This window comes from Melanotaenia boesemani, chromosome 6 (assembly GCF_017639745.1).
Source record: "Melanotaenia boesemani isolate fMelBoe1 chromosome 6, fMelBoe1.pri, whole genome shotgun sequence".
In the NCBI taxonomy this organism is placed as follows: Eukaryota; Metazoa; Chordata; class Actinopteri; order Atheriniformes; family Melanotaeniidae; genus Melanotaenia; species Melanotaenia boesemani.
Window position 1 is genome coordinate 11,965,022 of NC_055687.1, and position 27,679 is coordinate 11,992,700.

Here is a 27,679-nt window from a genome sequence, read left to right on the forward strand (position 1 = left end):
AAATAAATAAATAAATAAAAATAATAATAATAATGTCCTGACACAAAAATTATGTAAATGAGAAAATAAAAATTAATCTGCACAAAAATAGTGTTTACAAATTAATATTCAAAAATAACAAAATAAACAGAACATGAATTGAAGAGTAATGAGGAAAAAAACCCCATCAAATTTTCAATAAACACAGTTATGAGAATTATACAATACAGGCAAAACAAACTCTATAAGTTCACCACCCAGGTAGAAAGTCACAATATTTCTAGACATTGAACAGATCCCCTTAAATTATATCCTAAGTAAGGTTTATAATATTTTTCATATCTTAAAGTTTTTGGATTAATAAAAAAATAGAGATGCATTTTCTCTTTGCAAAAAAAAAAAAAAAAAAAAGTGGAATTGGTGTGAAAAGCGTATCAACAAAATGGTTTAAAAATGTAATAATTATTGTAGCTCCACAACTGTAAGGATCTTCCTTCACAATGGGAAACTTTACAAGATGTGAATCAAGAGAATCATTGCTGGTATACGAAATATTGCAAATTAAAATACAGCTGAAGCTGCAGTTTTTCTTCCTCCACAGAAATATCAATCACTACATAAGGATGTTTTTTTTATCTTTAATAGAAATCAGAAATGGTGCAGATCACAAGCCAGAAGTCACTGACAGAAATGGCTCGATATGTGCATCAGTGAAAATATGCTAATTAGAAATACCTTTAGATGTACACTATAAACAATAACCTGAGAACTGACAGCTAATAGATGAGATTTAATGTAGAGAACAGATTAAAAGCTTAGAGGATCTCTAGGTAGATGGCCGTTTCTGGATCAGCTGCATCGGAAACCTGCACCTCTCTTGTGCCTCTGACTCCAACACCAGCTCTTCTATTCATCCCTCCTACTTCTCCACCTCTTCTTCTTTCCCCTCCTCTTCGGGCCATTGGGCGGATCTAAAAAAAGGAGGGAGACAAAGCTAATAAGCTGTATTGACTTCCAAGATTTAAAGACTTACATATTTTGTCATAGTTATCATGTCATTTCTGTTGAGATGTCTATCAAATACCTGCTCGGTATGGACAAACAGAGGTGTACAGTTTTGGTACACAAGTTGGTAGCTGCCATTGGAGTAAACATGAGTCACTTCAGTGCAATTAATGTAAAGGGGCATCCTTTCCTGATAAATTCCCAATCCTTCAGGGTACATGGCTGGACGTCTGCTCATGATGTGTCTAATGGGAGCAGAACAGGTGAGTTAGTATCACAGTTGGAACTTGCATTAAAATTTAAATGACTTTAGAAGAAGGATTTGCTTTGCATACCTCTTAGCTCTCTTTCTGCAACAGCAGACAAGAAGAGACAAAAGGGATATAACCAGGCAGATGGCCGCAGCAGGTAAAACCAACAACAACAATGGCATCGCTTCTAAATATGAACAAATGCAGCAATATATCAGCTTACAACGTGTAGTTTCACAAAAACAATTTTACCTCTCCATCAGGGAGATACTATGTAATCTGCATTTATCTTAACAGACTTAGCAAAGAAATAATAAATGCAAATACTTTGCACCCAAAATTGTGATCATGAAAGTCTCTAACATTACAGGATTTTTCTGCAGCATTTATTTAGTTTTTAAGCTGCAGGCCTGTTGCACAGAAGTTTATGCATCAGCTGCACATCACAGTGAATCACAACAGACAAAGCACTTGTTTTTGTTAGTGTGGATTAAAGAAAAAACAAAGAAAGCAATTTCAACACACCTTCTTCCCCATGCAACAAAACAAGGGAGTCGTTCCCCAGTGCATTGAAAGCGAAGCAGATCACCCTGAGAGGTTTGTCCATGTGCCCCCTCAGGGAGGCCGTTAGCATGTTGGGTTCTGATATGACAGAAACATTGTAGTCGTCAGGTGGAACAGTCCCGTTAACACTCCAGGTGACTGCAGGTTTGGGGTTGGATTCGATTGAACAGTGACAGAGCACTTTAGAGTCCTCCACGACACAGGAAGAGGAGAGCTGGAGGATGGCTGGCTTGTCTGGAGGACAGTAAGGATGCAGTTTTACATTTTGTACAAAGTTATTACAATTAATGTTTATATAGGTTCCTCTGGGTTGTTGTTATTGCACCTGTAATTTTCTTTAGATATTATAAATCTGCATCATCATTGTTTTTAATCACAACTGTATATCATGTATGGAACTGTAATTAAACTAGATTGTGGATCTCTGGATAAAAAAAAAAAAAAACAAAAAAAACTCCACTCTCATCCCCATTTGGGCAGTTGCCTTTTTCAAGCTCGGGTCTTCTACCGAGGCCTGGGAGCTTGAGGGCTCTGTCTCTGATGGTGTTCCAGGGATCTGGTGGAGCCACTCGGACACAGCTCCGAGTGCTCAGAATACCACTGGTGTCATGATTATCTTTAATCTTTAATTGCTGTCATTCAAAATCACTACATCTATTGCTACTATCCTGTCCTCTCCTGTAGTCTGTAGACCACCATAATATGTGGTTAGTCTGGATCTGGAAGTCCCACAGGATTTTAAGGTTGTCATTCTCTACTACCCTCGGTGGGATCTCTTATCTTGACCCTGTGGCTTCCAGTTCAAATAGGTACAGAATGTAAAGATATGAGACACTAATGATTTTATATGTGTGCTTATGTGTTTCTTTTAGGAAAATTCAATATATTATACATGAAGTTTGGCTCACATTCAGTTGAATTTTAAAGACCACCCTAAATAAGAACATTTTCTAATACTAGTTATGGGGGGTCTGTTTCTATTTCTTTTTCATTTGAAAATCTTGCTTTTACTCATTTTAGCAGTGTGACATACTTTGTGGCAGCTACGTCAGGCTTGGACAGTACACTTTCCCATCACTTCTGGTCAAACCCAACCCATCAGAAGCAAAAGAAAATTGAAACCAGAGAGAGCAGTATGCTCTGTTATTAGTGCTGTAATAGAGAAGGGTCAGTAAAAGGCAGACTTACACTGAATGTTTAGCAGAGTGGGCTGAGACTCTCCTCGACCAATCAGGTTCTTAGCTGAGCAGCGGACCCTCATGTCTCTGGTCACGTTAAACACTCGCACTGTGTGCAGTCGGTTGTGAAGGTGGACAGTGCGGCCGTGTTGAACGTAGGACCAGCGGTACTCTGAAGCTGGAGGGTCAGCTTTGCATGAGCACACCAGCAAGGCACTACCCCCATCCTGCACAGTCAAGGTCTGGACCTGAATCTTCACATCTTTTGGAGAAACTAAAAGAACAAAAAGTTAAAGGGATTTGGTGTAAATGGAGCCAGAACACACAGATATACTATAAAACTGTACAGTAAACTGTGCTTACATGACACATGCAGATCTTTGGCTGTGGTTAAAGTTTTGGCTCCTGGATAGCTGACCTCACACCTGAGCCTGGGATTCACTGTGTGGGACACAGTGAAGGACACAGAGGCCAGTAACATCTGTCTGTTGGAATCTGGGGAGAGTGTCTGTACTTCCCCAGGCTCAGTAATGTTCAGCTGGGCTCCTCGTTCCCATGTCCACTGCAGGGCAGGAGGCCTGGAGGGGCAGTGAAAGCTGACAGAGCAGTTCAGGGTGACCAGCTGTCCTTCTGTGGCTGACAACATGCCGCTGATGGTGGGAGGCTCAGGTGTGTCTGTCAGAGTAAAAAAAAAAAATCTCCAACATTTTTATATCTTATCACCTCTTTGTGCCTGATTTATGATTATTTATTTAATTATGCCTACATAATTTCAGTTAAGTATTTAGATAAATTTAAAGAATTAGCTACAAACTGTAAAAAGGGTTCTAGAGTCAGAGATAGCACCATCTTTCCCACTCACCAATAACATCAAGATTAAAGCTGCTTGGCCTCCCCCAGAGTAAGTCATCCTCTTTCTTCAGAGCCACCTCAAACACCTTTGGGTCATCCAGTCTGACCCTTTCAATCTTTACTGAGCAGTCTCCATTTGCGATTTGGCCAAAAAGGGATGTTCGTCCCAGGAAATCCCTGCTCACTTGGTCTCTGTCCTGACTGTTAAAAGCAGTGCTCCGGAGAGGAAATAAATGACCACCACCTCTGAATCTCAGCCGCACATCCACCTTCTCCTTCCTCCCTCTGGGAGGATGAGGAGCTGTAGGTGTGAAGGAGCAGGGAATCACCACGCAGGAGCCCACCAGGGCCTGGACACGGTCAGGGACTGAGGGTACTGGTGAGACAGCCTGGACCCCCCTCCACAAGACCACTGTTGTGATGGAGAACACAAAATCATTTATTTAACATTTAAAAAAAAAACAAAAAAAAAACAACATGTTTTATAGAGAACATTAAAATTAAATGAAAAAGAAAAGTGAGTGAGGTGGAAGCTATAAATCAGAGTCTTTTCATTTGATTAAATTAATCTTTTTAAGCCTGAGGTCGCCTGAGCGAGGGACTTGGAATACAGATGGTTCCATATTGTGCCAAAATGGACATTTTGAGACCTCCGGAAATGTCTGCACCAAAACCTTTCCACTTTTGCTTCACTTTATCAGTACCTGCAGAACAGATTCCAAAGACCATGATTTTTTTCTTGCTTTGTTTAATTTTGATCATGTAGGTTTGCTCAGATTGCTTTTATGATTTGTGATTTGTATTTTATTTTATTTTATTTTATTGTACAGAAATCATTGTGAATAATATATGTGAGTTGAAAAGAGGTTTGTTCATCTGTATTTAACTCTGGTTTCTGCATATTTATACTACGACTTCAACATTTCACAAGGTACTTTTGAAAAGGAAAAAGGAAAGAGAGAAACATCACTTTTTGACCTGGAAATAATAGACTTTTCTGTGATTATAGAAGGATTAAACTGATGAAAAGTGTGTTTTAATATCTTTTCCAAAGTAATTTTCACATCAGGGTCACAAAGAAAATGAATGAGTGTATAACTTTTCATTAAATATTTTCCAATATGTCAATACAACTGCTTTTCTATTAAAACAAATTTAACAGGAAACATTTACAGACAAACAACAGCAAAAAAAATTGCATCCTGAGATCTGATGATGCCAGTAGTATCTACTCATTCAGCTGCAGCAAGTCATGACATTAAGAAGTAAATAATGAATGCTCATGAAGTTAATTTAAAAAGCAAAGCAAATGTATTAATGAGATATGAATATTTGATTTAATTACTCACCAAAAATCAGGGAGAACACAGAAAAGACTGTGTCCACATGCATGGCTGCAGCCCTGCTCTGCCAACGCAGACAGGGAAGGATGAAGAGATGAACAAAGAGGGGAAGTTGGATTGTTTCATTGTGTCAGTGGAATATGTTAAACATATTTAAATACCATTGCTATGTACATTTTTTTTCTTTTTTGATTTAATGAAACTGAATTACAATAAAGTTGTTAATGTTTCACTATTATATCCTTAACTTTAAGCTTACTTTAATTTTTTTTTCTAAGTGCTACAACTAAAAATGATTTTCTAGGGAAAGAACAGCATCAGCAAGACAACACATGACAATCGATGAGTCATTCTCATGCTGTTGTTCATTTCCTCAAAGGATCCAAATGTGCTCATGTCTGTTTCCCTCTGTCTACACTCCATACACTCACCAAACCAAACTCCTGAAACTTCGATAAAAGCATTTAATAAAAATAAACTGCAAAGTAAAAAAAAACTTAATACAATAATAAAATTTATGCCTGACTCTGAAGTATTGCTATGTTGTCAGACATTAAATACCCACTGATGTAAGTAGGTCATCACAGTTATGTAAAGGAAGGAGGAGGAAAGGTTCATGTTAAAACTTCAGTATTTGAACAAGAACGTTTTAGTATTTTTGTTAAGGTTGATGAGTGGATACAGTATGTGTAACATACAACATAACATGTATTTACATTTAAAACTTATAACACATAACCTCTATACTCTGCATATCCTTGCAAATAACTGGAATAATAAGGCAGTTTTAATAGAATGAACATGTATTAACAAGAACTATGAGGCCGTTTATGTCACCATATACTTTACCTACATGAATTACTCAAACACTCACCTGCCTGTTTGATCGGTGCTTCGTACTAAAGCACCACTGAATTCAACGAAGCTGCTTGGAGTTCAGCTCCTGTACTGGAAGGAACCTCTAGTCGAGTTTTTCACAATCGTAATTATTTTAGATTAGTTTCAATTCACAATGGAACAATCTGGGCAAGAAATAAATAATTGAAAATGTCTATGTGGGATTGAAGGCACCAGTGCCAGAGTTGATAGTGCCTTGGATTAAAGGAAGTTTCTAAATGTTTTTTGTGTGTTGGGGTTCAAGTAAAATGAGCACCATGCTCTGCAAAGAAAGCTAAGCTGCTGAAAAAGTCTACAGTTATATCTTAGACAAGGATAAATGTTTGCACAGTCCTTTGCCTTTCTACAATGTCACATTATCTGCCACCATGGCTGAATTATTCTTAGCAGGGGTTCAATACAAGTCCCCTGGAGTTAAGCTAACCTAGCAGAGTCATTGAGGTTTATTTCTGGTATCTGTTTACAGCAGTTAAACCACATGCTCTGATGGGAAGTGCAGACAAAAGCACACGACTAGAGGGTTTGTTTTTTTTTTCTCTAGGAACACCTGACAAACCTGTGAAAAAGGACTTATGAAAACCCTCTAGAGATGAAAATGCTGTTTGACAGATCTGAATTAAAGAGCTTGGGTGTTACACTTGCTAGTGTTTAGAGCACCTTCCTCCATCACATCCTCCAAGCTCTCAAAGAGGATCAGAAGGACATAATCCAAGCTCTGGACTTCTAGTGCATTGGGTTACTTCCTCCATTCTCTACTGTTTCACACAGATCTCCATATGAACATGTTGGAGATCCTCCCGATGATCACACACTTGTTCAGAGTACAGCTTGAAGTGATGAAAGCAGGAAATTTTGATGACCTTGTTGGTTCTCCCACAAGGAGGAAAGGAATGAAATCCCAAACAGGATGTACTGGTTTCAAGACCAGTTTTATAGCAGGAAGATATAAAACTGACAGCTTTAAATCCTCTGTACTGTCTGACAGAGTTCCAGATGAAGGACTACCAGTAAATTCCAGTTTTCTCCACAAACACACTACAAGAGTGCAACATGTATTACTCCATCAGTGGAAAAAGAGGACTGAACACACTCAGACCAGTCCTACACTGCTGTGTATCTTTGAATAAGAATTAAGTACTGTGGAATAAAAACAAACTGGGGTTCAAGCCCCCTGGCTGACTGATGCCGTGCTATGCACCCTGCCCTCTGTCTAATGCATGCTAAAGAAGACTGAAATCCCCTTAACAAACACATGAGCCATCACATAGCCAGTTGTCGTGGCCGAGTGGTTAAGGCGATGGACTAGAAATCCATTGGGGTCTCCCCGCGCAGGTTCGAATCCTGCCGACAACGAATTTAAAGGGGAGGGGTAGGCTACTGTATTGGTCTTGGATCTCTGGCAACAAAATTAAAATAACCACTGTGGGCCCCTGAGCAAGGCCCTCAACCTGCAAATCTGGCAACCCAATGCTCCCAGTGTGATTAGTGATGGGTTAGAAGGAGAGGATGATTTTTTTTTTGCTGTGTTTTGCAAGATATGTACTGACAAATAAAGTAAAACTTAAATTTTATTAATTTTCATTACAACCACAATGTCTTAAAAAATAGCTTTAAAGATTTTTTTTAAAAAAGGTGGATTTAACTAAATTAACTTTAAAAAGTGAATGGCATTGAAGCAATCATACGATATATTTACTTAACTGAATACAAAACACACAAGTAAATGCCTTTTTGTTAGGTTACATTGGAAAACACCAAACACAATAATAATTATTCATTTGGTATGCCACTGAAGTCAATTAAACCAAAAGATAGTGTATCTATTATTATAGATAGTATCTATTATTATTTGATAACTAAAACTGTCTGTCCTGCTATTGTTGACAAGTAGTAAGTAGCTGTTTTCTACATGCCTGATGCAGTTGTCTTAAAGATTGTTAAAGGATTGAACAGCAGAAAATAAAGAGATGTACATGTCCTACTTGTAATTTAAAAATACACAATGTTTTCCCACAGCCTACTACTCCATAAAATGGTTATAACTATGTATTAAATCAGCTTAAGACTTTTTGAAAACTCTTTGTAAGATTTTAAGCCCTGCAGATAACACAAGCCCATTTGATGAAAATATAAACTAAACTGTAACCTAATTATTCAAATTATTTGTGCCATAGGTGTGACATTAACCTGGGTATGGAGGTGATTTTGGAGCTGTGGAACTCTCACCACTGTGGAGCAGAAGACAATTTCCTGAATAAAACTCCTCTCTGACATCAGATTAAAACACTGCCATCTAGTGGTCTAGGCTAATATTTTTATCGGGTTATTTTTATTCCATGCATTTTTGGAAATGACATTAAATAGATGAAAAGGATGAAGGTGGGTAAAATAGAAAAAAAAAGTCAACCAGACGTCAGGGGTATTATGAGCTTTGTGGACGAGCAAATATAATTTCTAGCCTTCTTTTTTAGCCTGTGTTGCATAAACTCCTAGGATACAGTCTCCACCATTGCATCTTTAAAGCTACTGACTTTCCGTGGTTTTCCACAAGTCCCAGAAGGATTTTAGATGCACTGATTAAATCAACTACGCTAACAGCTAATGTACTTTTGGGATTTGTTTTTATTTCAAGTTATTTCAAGTCATGGCAGAGTGTGATAGTACCTGGTTATAATCTTATACTGCATACACTTTCCTCTTGCTTCTTTTGAATATTTTACACAATATGACAGAATAGCCAACTATCTCTCCTGTGTGAGCTCCATCCTTAATTCCCAACAGTTTTACATTAAATCACCTTCTGTAAAACCACATGGCATTCCTGTGGCATTTTAAAACCCACAGTTCTCTGTGACACAAGTTACTTGGTGGTTGCACAGTATTTCTATATCCAAAACTTGTTTCCCTCTCCGAATTGTTGATGGTTTATTCATATCCTAAAGATACCATTAAACCATTCTTGTACAGATCTCCTGTCATACACCACTTTCATAATATGGCTTTTTCCAACACAAAGCACATTACTCCACAAGGACGCATATCTAGACATAGTGTGAGCATTTCAAAAGTTGGTGTACTTTAACCTACACCTCTTGGTAGGTAGTTGGATTTGTTGTGTGTCATTTTTGTATTTCTGTGGTTGTGAGAGCAAATTCTGCCTGAATTGCATGACCTATGGCCTTTAAACATAGGTAACATAATTTTGCTGGCTATGTTTGAAACTTCTTTGAGTGTTGTAAATAAAAATTGCACCCACAAACTATTTTATCGGGTTACGTAAATCTTATTTAATGCAATACTTTGAAAAAGCAGAAGTTGGATTGAATACAACTTCACTGAACTGCACATGAACTTCTAAGGAACTAGACTTTGTATCTTTGACTTATCTCTAAAAAAAACATTTGGTGAAAACAGAAACAACAACTCCACAAGTCAATTGCCTTTATAAAGGGGAAAAAAGCTATTTAAATTAGATAAAGCAGAATTTTAATCTAACACATTTTATTATATTTCAAGGAGTGCATCTGAGAGATGGAATAAATTCACATTCAAAACCCTTTTAGAAAGCCAGGACATTCTTTTAGGTAGTGCATCATATTTTGAGACAGCTGCTTGCAAAACTGGCTACTTTCTTATGCACACCTGTTAAATTGCTTAATGGCAATAGCTAACAAGCCAGTCACATAGAAGCAACTCAGCCCATTTGGGGATTTAGATATGGCCAATATGACTTGCTGAAGTTCAAATCGAGCATCAGAATGGGGAAGAAAGAGGATTTAGGCGACTTTGGATGTAGGTGTTGGTGTCAGACAGGCTGGTTTGAGCATTTCAGAAACTGCTCTGCTGGGATTTCCATGTACAATCATCAATAGTAGCACAAAAAATAATGGGTCACATTTTGCAGAACCTGACAACAAGCTGTTGGAGAACCATTACATGTGAATCAAGTGTGTTACAGCAGGGAAACATCTAAAACATGCAGGACAGTGGCTCTCGAGGTCTAGAGTTGGTGATCCCTCATCTCTAGGGTTTACAGAGAATGATCCAAAAAAGACAAAGTATTTAGTGAGCAGCAGTTCTCTGGATGAAAATGCCTCATTGATGTCAGAGGTCAGAGGAGAATGGTCAGACTGGTTGCAGATGGCAGAAAGGTAACTACCAACCACTGGTTAGAAAATATGCCATCTCTGAATGCACAACATGTTGAACTTTGAAGCAGATGTGCTACAGCAGCAGAAAACCACATGGGGTAACACTCATGTTAGGTAAGAACAGACAACTGAGGCAACAATTCATACAGACTCACAGAAATTAGAAAATAGAAGGTTGGAAAAATGTTGCCTGGTTAGATGAATCTTGATTACAGCTGCAACATTCAGAAGGTAAAGTCAGAAAAAAAAAAAAAACAAACAAAAAAAAAAAAAACATAACAGCATTTTGCCTTGTATCAACAATTCAAGTTGGTGGTGTAATGGTCTAGGGCAAAGGTCCCAAACCATGGGGCTAAGGACCAGTACTGGGCCGCGGTAAAATCACAAACTTATTTAAAATGATATGTAATTACAGTTAGTCTTCAAGTATTTTATTTTGTAAAGTCTTTCACTTCCACATGTGGATTACTCCCATTCTCATGACTCAGTTATTTATTCCATGCATCAGTAGTTTTGCAAGCTAAGCTTCACAAAAATGGGCTAAAAACAAATGTTGCTTGAAAGCTTCCTTGAAATGGCAGAAAAAGCTAAATAATTAGCTTAAAAAGTTGAGACACCAGAAAGTTCAAGTACCAGCAAAAAGAACACTGCATTTGAAGGGGTAGTGCACCCTGAATGATGTTTCTTGAGCTGTAAATCACACAGTATTACCTAATTGTGATGAAAAACACCATTCCTGGTATTTTGTGGGTGAAAAATGGCTCATAACACCCCCTATAGGGTAACATCTGATACTGTTTTTCATGATGTAAAGCCGTAGCTGAGCTGTACTTTATGCTTCTCTATGTCACAAAAAAAAAAAAAAAAAAAAAAAAAATTATAAACCTCCCAGCCCCTCCCTCCAGATGCAGATAGGTGAGTCCTTGCCATGCAGGCATAGAAAACCACGTCTCACCGAGGGTCAAATTATAGCAGTTGTAACTTGCAGCTGCACTTCTTGCACTTCTGGCTTTCTTTGTACAAATGCTGCTGCTGTTTGCTGTATTTTATTAATTCTTTTAGTAATTTTCCTCTGTCCGTTTATGTTTGTTGCCAGGCATTCAAGTAGTGTCATTTTGCATTTCAGCTTTTGTTTGTTTCTTTTGCTCCTAAATACAACTCAGAAGGAAGAACTTTTATCTCTATGCTACAGTGTCTCTATGCTAAATTTCCAAAACAGTTTATTTTGTCATTCTTTTAGTTACTGCTCTCTCTTTAGTGGGTCCTTTTGAGAAAATGTTTTTACAGCATCCGTCCCCTGGAAAAATAATTCTTTGGACCACACAAGTCACACACAATAAATGCTAATTAAACAATTTAGCTCATTTATTAAATTTATAACTTTAGTCTTTATGATTTGTCACGATGTTAGACATTTAATTCAATTCGTTTTGACCTAATGAAAGAAATTGTTGTAATTCCTGAGTATTTTATGCAATATATTATTAGATCTTTGAGTTAAGAGTTCACAACTCAGTCGCATCTTTACAGGTTCATTTCACATCCACTCAGTGGAATAAACAATAGTTATTTTCATACAGCTATTATTTAGACATACTACTTTGTTTACTTAAGCTGGATTAGTCCGTCTGTCCGTCAGTCCGTCCGTCCATCCATCCATCCATCCATCCATCCATTCATTTTCTATTCTACTTATTCTAATTCAAGGTCATGCAGAAGCTGGAGCCTATCCCAGCAGTTAACCGACTAGGGTAGGGATCACCTGGACAAGTTGCCAGTCCAGCGCAGGGCCAACACAGCGAAAGAACCAACCACTCAGACTCACACTTACTCCAAGAACAATTTAGTGTGACCAATTAAACTAACATGCATGTATTTGGGAAGAAGCCAGAGTATCTGGATGAAACCACACATACACATGGAGAACATGCAAACTCCATACAGAAAAGCCACTGTTTGAACCCCTCCCAGTCTGAACCAATGATGTTCTTGCTGTGAGGCAGCAGTGCAAACCACCACACCACCATGCAGCCAAGCTGGATTTGTTTTATGTTAAACTTTATTTAGAAAGCGATTTAATCTAAAGAACATACAAACATAGGCAAATGCATCCAAGGCCTCAGTATTTCTAAACTGAACTGTGCATGAGCTTGTGCAACTTCCCATTTTGCAAAAATTTCCATTCAAAGCTGCATAAATGACACCTCACTTCTAAGGAACTTGACTTCTGCCACCACAGACCTGCAGACCTGCACCACAGACCTGGCGAAATTTGTAAGTTTAAACTTCTGTTAAAATAATAAAAAAATATAGAAAAAACTGATATGATATTCTTTAAATTGATCATCTTATTTGAGGGTTTTGCATTTTAAACCCTCACACATTTTTAAAATTGTTTCAATTAAAAAAGAAAAGAACAATAGTAAATCAATATTTTGCTGACATTTGTTGCATTAACTTGTTTCCCAGTTTGGTAATTAGCAACTGTTTTTCTTTCCTGCATTTTCAAAACAAGTGCGTTGTTACAGTGACTGATGGGATAGAAAAAATTAAAAGGAAACAGTTTGTGTCTGTGTAGCAGCTAATGTTTTTTATACTTGACCAGTTAACATGTCAAATAAAGCAGCATTTATCTCTTCAGTAAAGTAAAATGGGCCTGTGCCTTCACAGACTTCTCAATGAAAAGACCAAAGTCAGAGCAATTGAAATGTGATTAAAATTGACTTAACCTCATTAAAATCAGCCATTTCACTGTTAATATTGAAGATTTTATATTCTGGTATTTGCAAGAGGTCTACAAAGATTCAGTAGACATTAAATGTGTTTTTTTTTTATCGTGTCAAACCCTCACTCACAAACCCACAACTCACTTGCAAATGAAAACTAAGATGAAAAGGTAATATTGGTTCTGGTGTTATCTGGCATAAGTCAGCAATGTAAAGTCCCTTTTCATCTGTCTTTACTTCCTCATAGGTAGTTTTTAACATGTCACAGTTGCATATTACTTGTTACATAACCTTGTTTTCCAAGGAACCTAAGCACATAATGTTTTGAAGCCTTGAAAATAACATAGTTATACAAGTTTTGAAAGTGCATGAGAGATTCATTTGATATAAAAACATGTTAAAGCATGCCATGATTTTGAAGGTAGTTTTGGAGTCCAACAATTTTTGAGCCTTTATTGTTGATAATATGGAACTGTTATGTTTTGTGCTGTGAGCTGATGCAGCTATCAGCACGGAAAGTAAACTAAATGTTTTGTCCTAGAGCCTGGGACCTAGACAGAAATTTCAAAAATGGCTTTTAAATAAACCCAGCTCTACAGTTTTTAATGGATACAATAAATCTCTCATATGGCATGTTCTGTCCAGCAGAGTATTTCTATCCTGGGTCTCAGCCTCTACTGACAAAGATGCCGGAAGCTCTAAATGTACTTCTGACTCTCTATCTTCTACAAGGTGAGTTAGGCGTCATTAAATACCCTCACACCTTATTGTTTAAATTCAAGCATTTTGGATGCTGATGAACATGTTTTATAGTGTCATATTTGTTTTAAAATTGATTTAAAAACAAATGTCTCTTAAATTTCTCTTGTGTTTCAGGTACCCCATGTCAGATGTATGAAAGCCTTGTTCCAGAGTCCATAGAGGTACTCTCAGGATCCTGCGTGACCATCCCCTGCTCCTTTGACATACAGATTGATGAGAATAAAAATTTAGATGATACATGTAAAGCAATATGGAAATACAATAATCAACTTGATAGTACCAGCCCAAAGCAAAATGGACAACTGTTGGGAGAATTGAGAAAAAAAAATTGTACCACAACTGTGAATGCTTTTGCTGGAGAACTTTTTTTCGAGCTGGAGTGTTATAGCCTGAAACATAGCTTTGACAAGAACTTGACAAAGATTTTAATAAAAGGTATGTTTTTTTTATATATAATTTGATTTAACCTATTTAACCTTTATATTTAAAGTAAATCAAGAAATAAAGCTTAAATTACTGATCTTTTACTACTGGTTTACTTAAAATGTACCTTCCTCCCAGATAATCCTCCATCACCAACTCTGAATCTGTCCATACTGAATGTGAATGAGGGAACCTCAGTGAGTCTGACATGCTCTGCTTCAGCTCCCTGTTTATCTCATCCTCCCAATCTGTCATGGACCCCCAAACTGGGTGAAAGTCAGGAGACGCTGCAGGAGAATCAGGACAAAACTAAACTTCTAATCTCTACTGTGACCTTCACTGCTTCCCACCTCCATCATGGACAGAATATCTCCTGCACTGCTGTCTACCAGAAACTAGACGGCAACACTATGTTAGCCAGCAGTGAAAAAAGTTTAACCCTTAATATTTCATGTGAGTTATTTCTTCAGATATTAAATTTGTTACATCACGATTGATCGGTTGTTCTGTAAAATTTTCTTTTTCCTGACTATATTACGGCATAAACTGTTGATATAAACATATCCACAGAAGAAAAGTTAAAGCAGGACAAGTTTACTCCCCAGAGGAAGCCCCGGTGAATATTCATAGCTACCAATGCTGTCCTCACACGTTAACACCTGAGATATTATTTTAGGAGAAAGTCCAGACTATTTGGTCTGTTTTATCCATCGCTTCTGTTCACATGCACTGTCCTGAGAGGAAAGTACCTATGGGTGCAGGAGGCAGCGCAAGATACAGAAATTATGCTTTGAAAATTGCTTTTTTTTAATAATGTGACTATTTATTTTGTTAATATGACTACTGCACACATATATAAATATTCACAATAGAGTGAGTGAAAATAAAAATATAGAAACTGTGTGTCAATACATTTAAATCTTAAAACTTTATAAGTACGATGTTTTTTTTTTTTAAAAAATGTGTTTTTCCTTCCCCATAATTATCAACATTTAGTTTTGTATTATTACAACTAAATCTAACCTTATTCAGCTGAACTTGATTCAAACTTTAGATTAATCTTTAACTTCCCAGTTGCTCCACAGATCCTGTCCTTTGGTTGCGTCACGAATACCACCCAGTTAAATTGTGTCTGTGAGACTGTTGGAAATCCTTCTCCTGATCTACAGTGGATTTTGGAAGAGATACCTCTCGATCGTTCTAATATGCTTTCAATTAAAAATGAGTCCCTAAACAACACAGCTGTGAAGAGCTCTATCACTCTCAGTCTGCCAGTAAGGAAACTTTCTACCCTGCTCTGCCGCAGCTCCAACTCTCTGGGATTTGCTACTCAGAAAATGAACATGTTTGGTAGGACATTTATAGCATATATTTACACTGCGGGGGAGATGTATTTTTAGGGGAACTGCAACTTAACCTACAAAACAAAACTTCTTTATCATTTAAAATTCCTGAATGCAAAAGTTGGAATTGATGTTTTAATAACAAAACCCAGTAAAAAGAGGAGGATGCCTTAAATATCTTGCTGTCTCTTCCACAGAAAGACCTTGTCAAGTGCCAGCCCTCGTCATCGTCATTGCTTTTCTGACAGCTCTAATATTTGTGCTGCTGATTATCATGTAAGTATGAGAAGAGGAACTTACAAATGCTGAAATGTTGGAGTTTAATGCAAGTTTAATATACTGTCCTGTTGAACATTTTAGTACTCGAAGGATTGCCTGCAATTATTTTACAAAGAGTAAGAGCTTGGATGACACCTGCACAGCTGCAATAAGCCAAAGCCAGACAAGAGAAATAGAAACTGAGGTAAAGTATTAAAAAATAAGGAATTAAACTGGGATTAAATAGCAAGCAAAATATGTAGACCACTGATTTTTTGTGCGTTTGTTTCAGCTGCCTATCACTGCAGAAAATAATATTTATGCCAACACCAGCATGGTACAAAAGTTTGATCACTCAACGGGTCGTCAAAGAGGCCCAAAGTTTGGCAATAAAAGCTCAGCACAGAGGGAGAAAAATGATGTGGTTTACACCTCTGTGATTTCGAAGGGCAAGAAGAGGGGAGCAGGTTCTCCATACAGGAATCCATCTAGCTTCCATGTGGAGGAAGAGAGGTGCATGATGGAAGATATGTCTATAAATTTTGTGGGCAACAGGGCAGACACGGGAACCCTCTATAGCTACGTTAAAACTGGCTAAAATACAAACAAGACAGCTTGAAGATGAATCAGTTAAATATAGAAAGATCACAGTCTTGTGGTGGCAGTTTTTTAAATGATTGTACACCAGGTTACATTTGCTTGTGTCTTGTATCTTACATGTATCTACATCTCATTTATGTAAACAGCACTTCAAAATGTTTTTTTTTTAAGGAATTAGCAGCTTTTCAACAGTGTCAGTCAAATGACATCATAAATACTTAACTGAATTATAATAATGTATTTAAATAATTATTATAAGAATTATAATAATAGTTATGTTGTCTCGTTCTACCTCTCCCAACATCATCAGTTTGGAGCCCTTAAACATCCTTTCTCAAGAGTGATTTAATAAATGTTAAATAGTTGAGAAATTTAAATAAAAAATGTATGTTCTACTCATATAAAGATGCTATGTTTTCTGTTTTGTTGATGTTTTAAAAAGAGTGCTCATTTTGGTTGTTTCCTTTTTTGCTTTTTCTTTCTTTCTTTCTTTCTTTTTTTAATAAATGTAAGTGGGCTCTTGGTGGTTGTGTCCTTACCTACCTACACTGAAGGTACATTGTGTAAAAATTACTGCCATCTAGAGGTAAAAAACTGGCATAGAAATGACTTTAAATGCCAAACATAGTTGTCAATGGATGATAGTAGTAATTCTTCCAGATATAAATATGTTTTTTTTTTTTTTTTTTTTTTTTTTTATCTGCGAGTGAGTCCAGTACTGGTTCAAAATTGTGTATCTGGGTACTGTCCTCTTTTATGGGCCCTTTATGGTGTAAAGTAAAAATATTGGCATAATTAAGGCAGCTTCCATAAATGTGGACCCAAAACAAATAGATATAAATGGTTCATTAAAAAGGAGCAAAGACTTAACAGTTATTTTAGTAGAGTGATGAGATACCAATAGAATTACAATATTTAGGTAGTTCTGACCCTCGGTGTAATAAGGTTAACGCAGAGGGAAGCACAATGAACACAAAAAAAAGGTTGTATTTTTCTTACAATAGCTTGCGCGCCATTGCATCCATCTGCCTTTTTCGCAGCCCCATCATGTGCTTGACCACACAGTCCAGCGTTAGGTGAGTTAACACCTATGACTACTTTTGCTAGCTGTGCCCCTGTTGTCAAAGAAACCTCATGAAGACCAATCCTTGTCATTAAACACACCTGTCTCTTGCCCTTTTCCAAGAATGTCTTATTTCCCATCCATCATCACAGAGAGCTGATCTGGTGTTCTCAATTTTTTCCCTTTTGATCACACTGCTAAACAAAGTCAAGGTTTGATTCTGAACCATAGGTGCAAGTGAAGGGCCAGAGGGGTTGCCTCAGGCTATTGCTAAAATCTGATTGGTCCCCCCAAGGTGCCACCCCAAGAACAGACAATGAAATTCAAACTAATATTCAGTGTAAACTTACCTTTACCTGAGTACACCTCAGTCCAAGTGCAAACAAATGCAGCATGAAATTTACTTAATGTTGTTCTACATCAACACTACCATCATGATCGCAATGCAGAACTCAAACAGCGTCATTTTACATTTTGCTTTACATTTTACATTTGAAGACCAATTTAGTTTTAATGATCAGTTCATTGTTTCCTAATTCCTTATTTTTAAGCCTCATTTGTCTAAACTTTTTCCCAGTCAGTGTCCCTGCCAACACTGCCAACATTTAAAGACCAGCCCCTACATAGCTTCAGTTTAAATTCTGTGTGTGTGTGATTGTTCCTTGCATGTAAAAATAAAAAGTGCAAAAAAAAAACAAAAAGAAAAAAGAAAAAAAAAGGTGCTATACACACACATATATATATATATATATATATATATATATATATATATATATATATATATATGGATAAAAACAGGCGGGTTGATGAATGATGTTCAAATGTTGAATACTTAGTAAAGATAAATTTGGAGGTGAAGCTTCGGTGAGAGTTACTGATGCTTTAGTGCCGAGCCAGGTTTCAGTTAAAAAGAGACAGTCATTGTTATCTCTTAATTAGAGAACAGCTGGAGGTTTTAGTTAAAGTAATGAAAATGACAGCAAGCTCTGGGGCACACTGCTACTGAACAGTTGTAGATGGCTCTTATTTCCTGGTGGTGGCCAGCAGAAGCAGTAATGGTCTAACAATTATGCAATGAGGAGGATGAAAGTGAAGGGTCATTCCAATAGGCTTCATTAACTGTTAGACATAAAGACTCTACTTGAGTTCAGTATCAGCTTCTGTTCAGCCGGACCTGATAATTTGATTAAACATAAAGGTATGGAGCAGATTCCCTGTCATCCATTATTTGTTCATTCTCTGCCTTTCAGTAGTTATCTTCAGTGAGACCTTGGTCAGACAACATAGTCTGCCAAACTGCTCCATCAGTCTGCACGATATAGTTTTAGACATAGCTTCATAGGTCACAGTGATCTTGTAAGCAGGTGTGACCCATATTTCTCCACTATGCACAATTACTACTTAAAATATGATTTTGAAATATAATGTATTTACTACATTTATTTACAGAAACATGTGAATTTATGATAAAAGCTTCTTATAAGTTACATTCTATAACAATAGTTAAAAGATTAATTTTTTTAGCTGCACCTGTGAAACAAGCAAAATTGTTTTAGTTTAACATTATCAGGCATTGTTATTTTCTGGAGAACCAATGAGGACAAGGTCTTTTTAAAAAAAAAGTAAAAAGATTCTGCATGATCTATGCATAACCAAACATTCTCCTACACATACATACAAAGATGGAGTGAAACAGTGTTTATTTAGGGCATGCACCACTCATACACCACTCATACACACTATACTGCACATTTGTGATAATACTGAAAATCTACAGACATCCACAATACCCTCAGATAATATGAAAAAAGATAAGATGGCACAGTGTGAGTCAGTTGTTTTTAATATATTTCAGACTGTTTCAGGAAAGTTGAGTGATAAGGTTTTTTGCAGCCTCAGCGTCTCGTGAAATTGTGTTTTGGCTCATGTTTTATGTTTGGCTATATGATGTTTTGTAACCTATACCTTCATTCTGTAATAAAGTTTAGAACAGATTGAGAGAAAACAAAACTTTCCAGCATACTCAGACACAGATATGTGGCAGAAGTCATGGAGAGAAATGAAGGTGGCGATGCTCCAAACTGCAATATTTGGGAACATTTCAACACTTCTTTCCTTTAGACCAGGTTTCTCTTTTCTTTTTTTTCTTTTTTTTTTTGATAAATAAGGGCTTCAGTCCTTGATTAAAATTTCATTTCTTTTCTGAGGAAGCTGACCTCTCTACAGATTACACGACAATGTAAGTAAGTCTGAACATCTTTTTGAACTGAATCTCATAATTTAATATTATTCGTAGTTGTCCTTGAATTTAAGTAAATCTTTATTTTTCCACTGTTTGAAGAAATGGAAGCTTGTTAATCATGAGATGGAAGCAAAATAGAGTTTTTACTAAAAAAAATCACATGCATAAAATGTACATGAGAAATATAAAGTAAACTAAAGTGAAACAGTTTGCAAGGAAATGTTGGTAATGTTCTAAAAGCATAATTTTTTTAAATACTGTCTTTTCACTATCTGTCATTTTTTAAATGAAAGTACTGTGATTTTCAATTTATTGTAAATATTGTAATAGCTTTGATCAATAACCCCAGAACAAAGACTGACATGCGTTTGCTTTTTATTATCCTGTACCTCATGCCACCTTCTGTCAGTAAAACAGTTTTAATGAACAAACTGATTCATTTGTGAATTACAGATTCCTTTAAACCCGACTTCTTCCTGACAAAAACAATGATGGGAGCTCTGACTTTTCTTCTCATTGTTACTCTGCTGCAGGGTGAGTTAACCTACAACAAAATTGAGATTATACTGTTTCCTTTTCTGTGATAAAGTTTGGTGTTTTGTGTTTCAGGTGCTGAGTGTCGAAGCTTTTTGGTCTCTATGCCTGAGACTGTAAAGGTTATGAGAGGATCTTGTGTGACCGTGCCCTGCTCTTTTGACATAGACAGTCAATATGACAAAGACTTTAATAGAAATTGTAAAGCCCAGTGGGTTGAATCTGACTATGTGACTCCAAGACTAACTGAAACAAATCCAGTAACAGGAGATGTGACAAAGAAAAATTGCACCACAACTTTCAACAATATGCAGACCCAGTACAGCAAAACATATCACTTCAGACTGGATTGTGACAATGTCCTGAAATGGACTTTTAAACATCAAAGTGTGAGGATGGTGGTCACAGGTAGGTTTAAATATCCATTTACAGAATTTTCATGGTTAAATTATCTTTGTAGAGCCTGTTGCCTTTTACTTATCTCCAGAGGCCATCTGTGATATATTTATATATATATATATATATATATATAAAAAAAATTAACTCATGACCATACCTTACTAAAGCCTGGGAAAGCGATAATTAAGTCATGTCAATACCATTGTTTTTGTTTCAATTTGTGCATCTTAAAGGAGCAGCATGTAATAACATTAACAGGTCAATGACAGAAAAAAATGCACTTATCATTAAAAAATGTTTCTACTGATATCACTTACAGTAACTAAAATAACTGTTTTATTTTCTTAGATTGAGATATGTGTATCTACATGCCATGGGTCCTCATACATGGCAGCAGCCATATTTGTTCCACCATTTTTAGTACAGTAACTGAATAGGCAAATAACTGTAAAGTGATAAACCTGGAAAACTGCAGTACTGGCTTCATTAGTGCTAGATCCCAGCAGTTAAATGGCACGTAAAAAGACTATACACATGTACACAATTTTAAATTAGTTACTTGCAGTGCGGTCATTGCTGCACCTGAGACCACTGGATCCACTCACAGATGAAAACATGTCTTTTTTGTCTTTGTTTCACATTTGAAGCGATTTCTATGCCAATTTTTACTACTAGATGTCAGTAATTTCTCTCTTACTTAAGCGTCCTGCTGTGATTCATCCCAAGAGATTACAGGAAATCATTTTAAAGGAACATCTGTAAATAATTATCAATGTTTTTGGTAGCATGTGCGTGTTTCCAGGCAGGCAGACATTTTCTTGGATTTGGAGTTTTTTAAGGAACAATATCACTGTGAAGCCATTACTGAATGGTGTACCTGGGATCTTGTCTAAGTGTGTTATTTTGTAGTTAAACTACTAAACTAGGTGAACCCAATAAGTTTGGTTACAGTATTATAATTCAAAAAAATTAAAATAGAATGATTTAAAATTACCCATGAACATGACGATCACCATGAGTTACTAATACGGGGCCATGGAATAACATCTTTTGGCCATATTTTAGCAAAGCGTGGCCACAAGTTAATGTTTTTTCTGTTGATATCACCAGAGGCTCTTCCTACTTATTAAATGAAAAAGCAATCAAATCAAATTTTATTCAGAAATAAAATGTAAATCTTTTTTCAATGGCAGCTTATTTGTTGAATGTTGACCTTTAATCTTCCTCACAGATGATCCTCCATCACTGACTCTGACTCCGTCCACACTAAAAGTGAAGGAGGGAACCTCAGTCAGTCTGACCTGTTCTGCTCCGGCTCCCTGTCTGCCTCATCCTCCAACTCTGATATGGACCCCCAACCTTGGTGAAAGTCAGGAGACACTGCAGGAGAATGAAGACAAAACTAAATTTCAGACCTCTGTTCTGACCTTCACTGCTTCCTACCTCCTCCATGGACAGAAAATCTCCTGCACTGCAGTCTACAAGAAACAAGATGGAAGCTCTGATACATCCCTTACTTCAAGTTTAACAGCTGATATTCTGTGTAAGTTCATTTTTACTTTGATTCATTTGGAAAATGGTAATTACATTGATTTCATGATTAAATTTTCAAGTTTCAATGAAAACATTTACTCAAACAATTTGACAAATTTGTGTTCTAAAATAATAATTCAAAGATACTGTTTTTAATTTTTTTTTTTTTTATGAAAAAAGTACAAGTGGAGTTATCTTGTTTTTCCCTTTTCTGCTTTTTAAAGTTCTGAGGAAATGAGTTTGTATTGAAATATAATGATGACTGTCATGAAGTTCACTGACTCATGAGCTTAAACTTAACACTTTATTCAGGTTCTCACAAGTGCTCGAACAGGCATTAACACATTAGCCTAAAACTTCCACTAACAGCCCAGAGAGCCTCCTCCTACTGTTTTTAGTCCATTCACATAGGCACAGCTTAGACCACAGCAACTGCTAGTGACCAGAACAGAACTGCAGATAACTCATATCATCACATCTCCCCCTTTTAGCGTTCCTTCCAAGAGGTTTCCTAATAAACACTTATAAACATGTCAACATAGCTTTAAACACAAGTTTTAAAGAAAACGCAATATTAGTCCCCATGTGATGCAATATCACCAAACACATAGATCTGTTGTTTTTTTTCAACCATCTCAGAACACATTTCAGTAGTTTTAACTCCTTTTTGCAATAATATAATACTTCACCTTTCCCTCTGTGTTCTGCACACTTCTATCTCTGAATCTGGCAGGGGGGTTAATTTCCCTGCCTGCCAGAGTCCTCTGTGAGACAGATTTCAGGCTGAAAGGTGTAGTGTCAGCAAAGCCGACCAGGACACTCCGCAGAACAAGAGATGGGCCTGTGTCACCAGGTGAATCAGTGTTTGAGTCATGAGTCTCTTCAGGTACAACCTGGGATGCATGCTCAGGCACTTCCTGGATGTGTCCCCAGTAACTGCGAGCAACTGTCCCCTGCTCAGTCTGCACATAGTAGGACCTAGACTCTGGTGCTGTGGCACCCAAGCAGTGGTCCAGTCCTTTTTTTTAATCCAGCTGGACTTTGACCTGCTGACCTGGCTACAGTACTGGTAAAAGTCTTGCAGAGTGCGGTTGTCTCTGGCCCTGACACTTTCATAGTTAATGGGACCAGGGCACAGTAATTTCTGCAGGATAGGAACTGTTGTTCTGATTCGACGTCATAAGTTGTGCAGGACTCACTCCTGTGGCAGTATGTGGAGTGGCTTGATAGCGCAGAAGAGCCAAGTCAGGGTCTGTTATTGGTCTTGTTGCTAATAAAGCCTGCACATAAGCTTTCACATCATTTTCTGTAATCCAATAGGCAGAGACCATCCTCATGCTCATGGTACAAGGCAGCCCCTAAACCATAGCTACTAGCATCTGCACTAACTACAGCTGGCCTAGTAGCATCATAGTATACCAGGACTGGTGCAGTGGTTAGCATGGCTTTCAGTTGTTGAAAAGCTTGCTCCTGTTTCTCACCCCAACACCACACAGTGTCGTTTATCAGCAGGCTGTTAATGGGGTGCATGACAGAGGGAAGATCAGGTAGAAACTTCCCCAAGTAGTTTATCATGCCGATTACCTGTCATAGCTCTGTGCTATTGGTAGGACTTGGCATTTCCATGATGGCTCTTATCTTTTCAGGATTAGATTTGATACCTTGTATCCCTATTATGTGTCCAAAGTACTGGATCTCAGACTTTCCAAACTGACCCTTAGACTTGTTTAGCTTCAAGCCTGAAGCTCTGATTGTCGGCCCTGAGATTTTGGTCATGGCCCTCCTTGTCCTTGCCGAAAACCAAAATGTCGTCCATCACCACAACCGTTCCTGCATGATCCTTTAACAGGGTGCTCATTTTCTCCCAGAATATTTCTGGAGCTGAAGTGATGCCAAAGGGTAACCTTCGGAAACAGAAATGACCCACTAGAGTAATGAAAGTTGTTAGCTTTCTGCTCTTGCATTGAATCCACTCAAGGCATCCATAGTGGAAAACATTGTTGTGCTAGACAGTTTTGGTGCAATGTCCTCTAGAGTGGGCAGTACGTACCTCTCACATTTCACAGCTTTATTGAGCTTGGTTAAATCCACACAGATCCTAGGCTTCTTAATCTATTTTTAGCACAGGCACCATAGGGGCACACCAGTCAGTGGCTTCTTTTACCTCCTCATCAATATCGAAAGACTCCTTCCTTTTCAATTCCTCCTCAACTTGAGGCAAGATAAGAAAAGAAATGCAATGTGGAGTAGCAATGCTGTATGGTGTAACATCAGGCTGGAGCTCTATTTTTACTAGAGGACAGTTCAATAACCTGATGTCACCAAAAACGTCTTCAAATAGTTCCAGTCCATCGACTCTACAGACAGGCCCCATTTCAACAGCTGGTTTGCAACCAAGCAGATTAGTAGGAAAAGAGCAATTCATCACATAGATCTAGAATGTGTACTTGACTCCTTCTTACATGCACTCAGTCAGAAACTTGCCTTTGCAAACAAGCTGCCCCCCAGGACTTGTGAAGACTGCCTTGGTCTCTTTCAGGGCTGGGGGCGGAGGCAGGTTAAGATATGTATGCTCGGATATCACAGTAATGTCTGCACCTGTGTCGATCCTGAGCCGTATTGCGGTACCATTTATCTGTAATTCTGTGAACCATTTGTCCTCATCAAGATCTGTGTCAACTGTTATGGATCCTAAGCCGTGTATTGTTATCATCAGAAGCGATGGCTGCAGTTTTCACAGCTCCAACAAGCTTAGTCTTGCACAATATCCTGCTTTATTGCATTTATGGCAACTTTTTCTTCTTGCGGGGCATGCTCCATGCTCTTGTGCTCTCCCACACCTTGAACAGTTTTTTTCATATGCAGTTTTTGATGCTCAATTGCGATGTTGAGAGCCTTTAACTTCAGCTTGTCTCTTTTCAAATGGCTTGCACTGCTTAAACGCATGAGTCACAGCACTTACTTCACTTTGTGCTGGTCTTGTGCAGGAGTTTTGCAGTTTGATGAGTTCAGATTGACAAGCAATGTTGATGGCTTTTTTTCCAGTGTTAAATCTGCCTCCAGCTAAAGTTGCAGAGAAACATCATAATCTAGGATTCCGATGACAATAAGATCCTGTCTCTGCTCATCTTTTGCAGTTCCAAAGTCACAGTTCAGCAAGCTCATAAAGATGTCTGACAAAAGCCTCTATGCTCTCCCTGTGTCTTTGGGTGCATGTACAAAAATCCATCTGGATCTACAGAGAAATGTTTACAAGTAAAACTGCAGTTCATAGCCTTTTTTTTCCTGAGTGTAGGGAGGAGGGCCGGTATGCTAGACTTTGGTGCAGGATCACCACCTGTCCTGCAGGTTTTAGATTTTTCCCTACAGCTTGTTGTCAAGTTCTTCACAAGCCTCTTATTGACCCAATAATAATGTGACTCAGAAAAAAAAAAAGAAAAAGAAGAAAACCCACAATATTACAAAACTGAAGTCTATTGAGAAGAATTTAGCAGTTTATACCAGTAATGTTAATATTATTCAAATTTCAGATTCACCTAGAAACATCACAGTGTCAGTCAGTCTCTCTGGTCCAGTACCAGAGAACGATAATGTGACTCTGACATGCAGCAGTGATGCCAACCCTCCAGTAAAGAACTACACCTGGTACAAAACTGATGGAGACCAGGAGACTTTGATTGGGACTGGACATATACTGAACATTAAATCTTCACAAGTTCGACAACCTTTTCTTTGCAATGTCAATAATGATCTTGGAGTTGGACGTTCCACCAAACACCAAATAGATGTTCAATGTATGTATTTAACTTTATTAGATCACAATTTGCCAATTACCTTTTTTAGAAAAGTAGAGTGGTGCAACAATACTTTTATATCTACAAGTTGAAATCAATGTTTAGTATTATTAAAGTAAAATTCTTACATTACAAATTTTGGAAGATCATACAATCAAAAAGTATGTCTCATTGGTTTTAGATGCACCAAAAAGGATCAAGGTGTCAGTCAGTCCCTCTGGTCCAGTACCAGAGAACGATAATGTGACTTTGACATGCAGCAGTGAAGCCAACCCTCCAGTAAAGAACTACACCTGGTACAGAGCTGATGGAGACCAGGAGACTTTGATTGGAACAGGACCTGTTTTCAATATTCAAGCTTCTGAAGTCCGACAGCCTTTTCTCTGCAGGGCTGTAAATGATCTTGGAGGTGGAGTCTCAAGCCTCATTACGATTGATGTTCAGCGTATGTATTACAGTTTAAAATGTTTATGCTTGTATTTAATGTCATAGATATTTTTAGTCTATTTCATTTTTTTTTATTTTTCCTATATTATTATTATTATTATTTTTCCTTTATTTTTTGTTCCTATATTCAAAGTAATATATAGTCTAATAGATTACTCAGTAGTTATCATGAGGATCAGATAGTCATCGAAGCATGAACATATGTCAACAAGAGGGAAGATATTTAGCTGGTATTTGGACAAGAATGATCAGTTGCTAAACCTGTGAATCTTTTTCTTTCCAACACATGATGATGAGTACTTCTAAGTCTGAGTAACTAAACAAACCAAAGACAGAATTGATAAAATTATATTTTCTTCAGAGTACAATATTTACATCAGTATTTACCTGTAAATATTCTAAAAACATTACATACCTCAGAAACTTAAATCAGCATATTTATGAACAAAATCTCAGCAATAAACTATGATGCCGCTTTATTTGTTAAATCATCTAAGTTTATATTTGATGATAGGCAATTTGGACCAAACAAAACATAATTTACTCTCAAAACAAATTAAAGTTATACATTATTATTCATTAAAGTGTTCAAGAAAGAATCATGTAATGAATTAAAATAAGAAGAAATGAAGAAAAAGATCCACCAAATTTTTAATTAAAAGTAATAATAGTGTGAAAGATAAGTCTACCTCCCACTTTTTCCTCCCATCTCACTGCTCCACATACACTGTGAAAGGTTCAAGTCTCTGCCCTTGCTGCTGTCAATAAACTGTTTAACCAAACTACAAAGCAGGCAGTTTTTCACATTTAAACTAATAAGAAGACAGCTGTTGTACGGAGATAAGGATTATGATTATGATAAGAATAGAATTGCAGAGTTAAAGATGAAGCCGACATGTTCAGCTTGAACCGCCAACAGACTTAGAGCCTAGTCATGATCTTAAGAAATACTTAAATCCCCCAACAACTGTCCTTGAAACATAGTATAAAAAACTTGGACTTTAACGTCCTGCTGACAGAGAGATCATCCTGAAGCTGTGCATTTTTACTAATATTTTTTATCTGAGATGAGTACCATAAAAACATTAAGTGTATTTGAAGTAATTTAACAGTTCAGACCATTAACGTGAATATTATATTAATATGTTTTAGATTTTCCCAAAAACATTTCAGCATCAGTCAGTCCCTCTGGTCCAGTACCAGAAAACAGTAATGTGACTCTGACATGCAGCAGTGATGCCAACCCTCCAGCCCAGAACTACACCTGGTACAGAGCCGATGGAGACCAGGAGACTTTGATTGGGACTGGACGTATACTAAATGTTCAAGCTTCTA

The 27,679-nt window shown here is 37.3% G+C and overlaps 2 protein-coding genes, 1 non-coding gene and 1 pseudogene across 3 annotated transcripts in view; 3 read left to right on the forward strand and 1 right to left on the reverse strand.

Moving 5' to 3' along the window:
• Positions 1 to 578: 578 nt before the first annotated feature.
• Positions 579 to 5,258, reverse strand: LOC121641953 (B-cell receptor CD22). Its single transcript, XM_041988367.1, has 8 exons — positions 5,179 to 5,258; positions 3,840 to 4,241; positions 3,341 to 3,652; positions 2,988 to 3,251; positions 1,761 to 2,033; positions 1,320 to 1,422; positions 1,064 to 1,229; positions 579 to 950 (listed from the first exon to the last, which is right to left on the reverse strand). The coding sequence occupies exons 1-8, from the start codon at positions 5,219 to 5,221 to the stop codon at positions 795 to 797; spliced, it is 1,719 nt and encodes a 572-aa protein (XP_041844301.1). The 5' UTR covers positions 5,222 to 5,258; the 3' UTR covers positions 579 to 794.
• A 954-nt stretch (positions 5,259 to 6,212) lies between these two features.
• LOC121641379 lies at positions 6,213 to 8,520 on the forward strand (annotated as a pseudogene).
• trnas-aga lies at positions 7,341 to 7,422 on the forward strand. Its single transcript has one exon. It is a non-coding gene; the product is annotated as a tRNA-Ser (tRNA).
• A 3,961-nt stretch (positions 8,521 to 12,481) lies between the features above and the next one.
• si:ch73-177h5.3 (hemicentin-2) overlaps positions 12,482 to 27,679 on the forward strand; it is a 38,383-nt gene continuing 23,185 nt past the window's right edge. The window contains exons 1-14 of the mRNA XM_041987480.1: positions 12,482 to 12,494; positions 13,592 to 13,678; positions 13,823 to 14,143; positions 14,270 to 14,584; positions 15,206 to 15,481; positions 15,672 to 15,750; positions 15,835 to 15,937; positions 16,025 to 16,315; positions 19,614 to 19,638; positions 20,091 to 20,171; positions 20,247 to 20,579; positions 21,802 to 22,113; positions 25,634 to 25,897; positions 26,079 to 26,342. Coding sequence (XP_041843414.1) covers positions 13,633 to 13,678; positions 13,823 to 14,143; positions 14,270 to 14,584; positions 15,206 to 15,481; positions 15,672 to 15,750; positions 15,835 to 15,937; positions 16,025 to 16,315; positions 19,614 to 19,638; positions 20,091 to 20,171; positions 20,247 to 20,579; positions 21,802 to 22,113; positions 25,634 to 25,897; positions 26,079 to 26,342 — 2,710 coding nt within the window. The 5' untranslated portion in view covers positions 12,482 to 12,494; positions 13,592 to 13,632. The remainder of the gene's footprint in view (positions 12,495 to 13,591; positions 13,679 to 13,822; positions 14,144 to 14,269; positions 14,585 to 15,205; positions 15,482 to 15,671; positions 15,751 to 15,834; positions 15,938 to 16,024; positions 16,316 to 19,613; positions 19,639 to 20,090; positions 20,172 to 20,246; positions 20,580 to 21,801; positions 22,114 to 25,633; positions 25,898 to 26,078; positions 26,343 to 27,679) is intronic.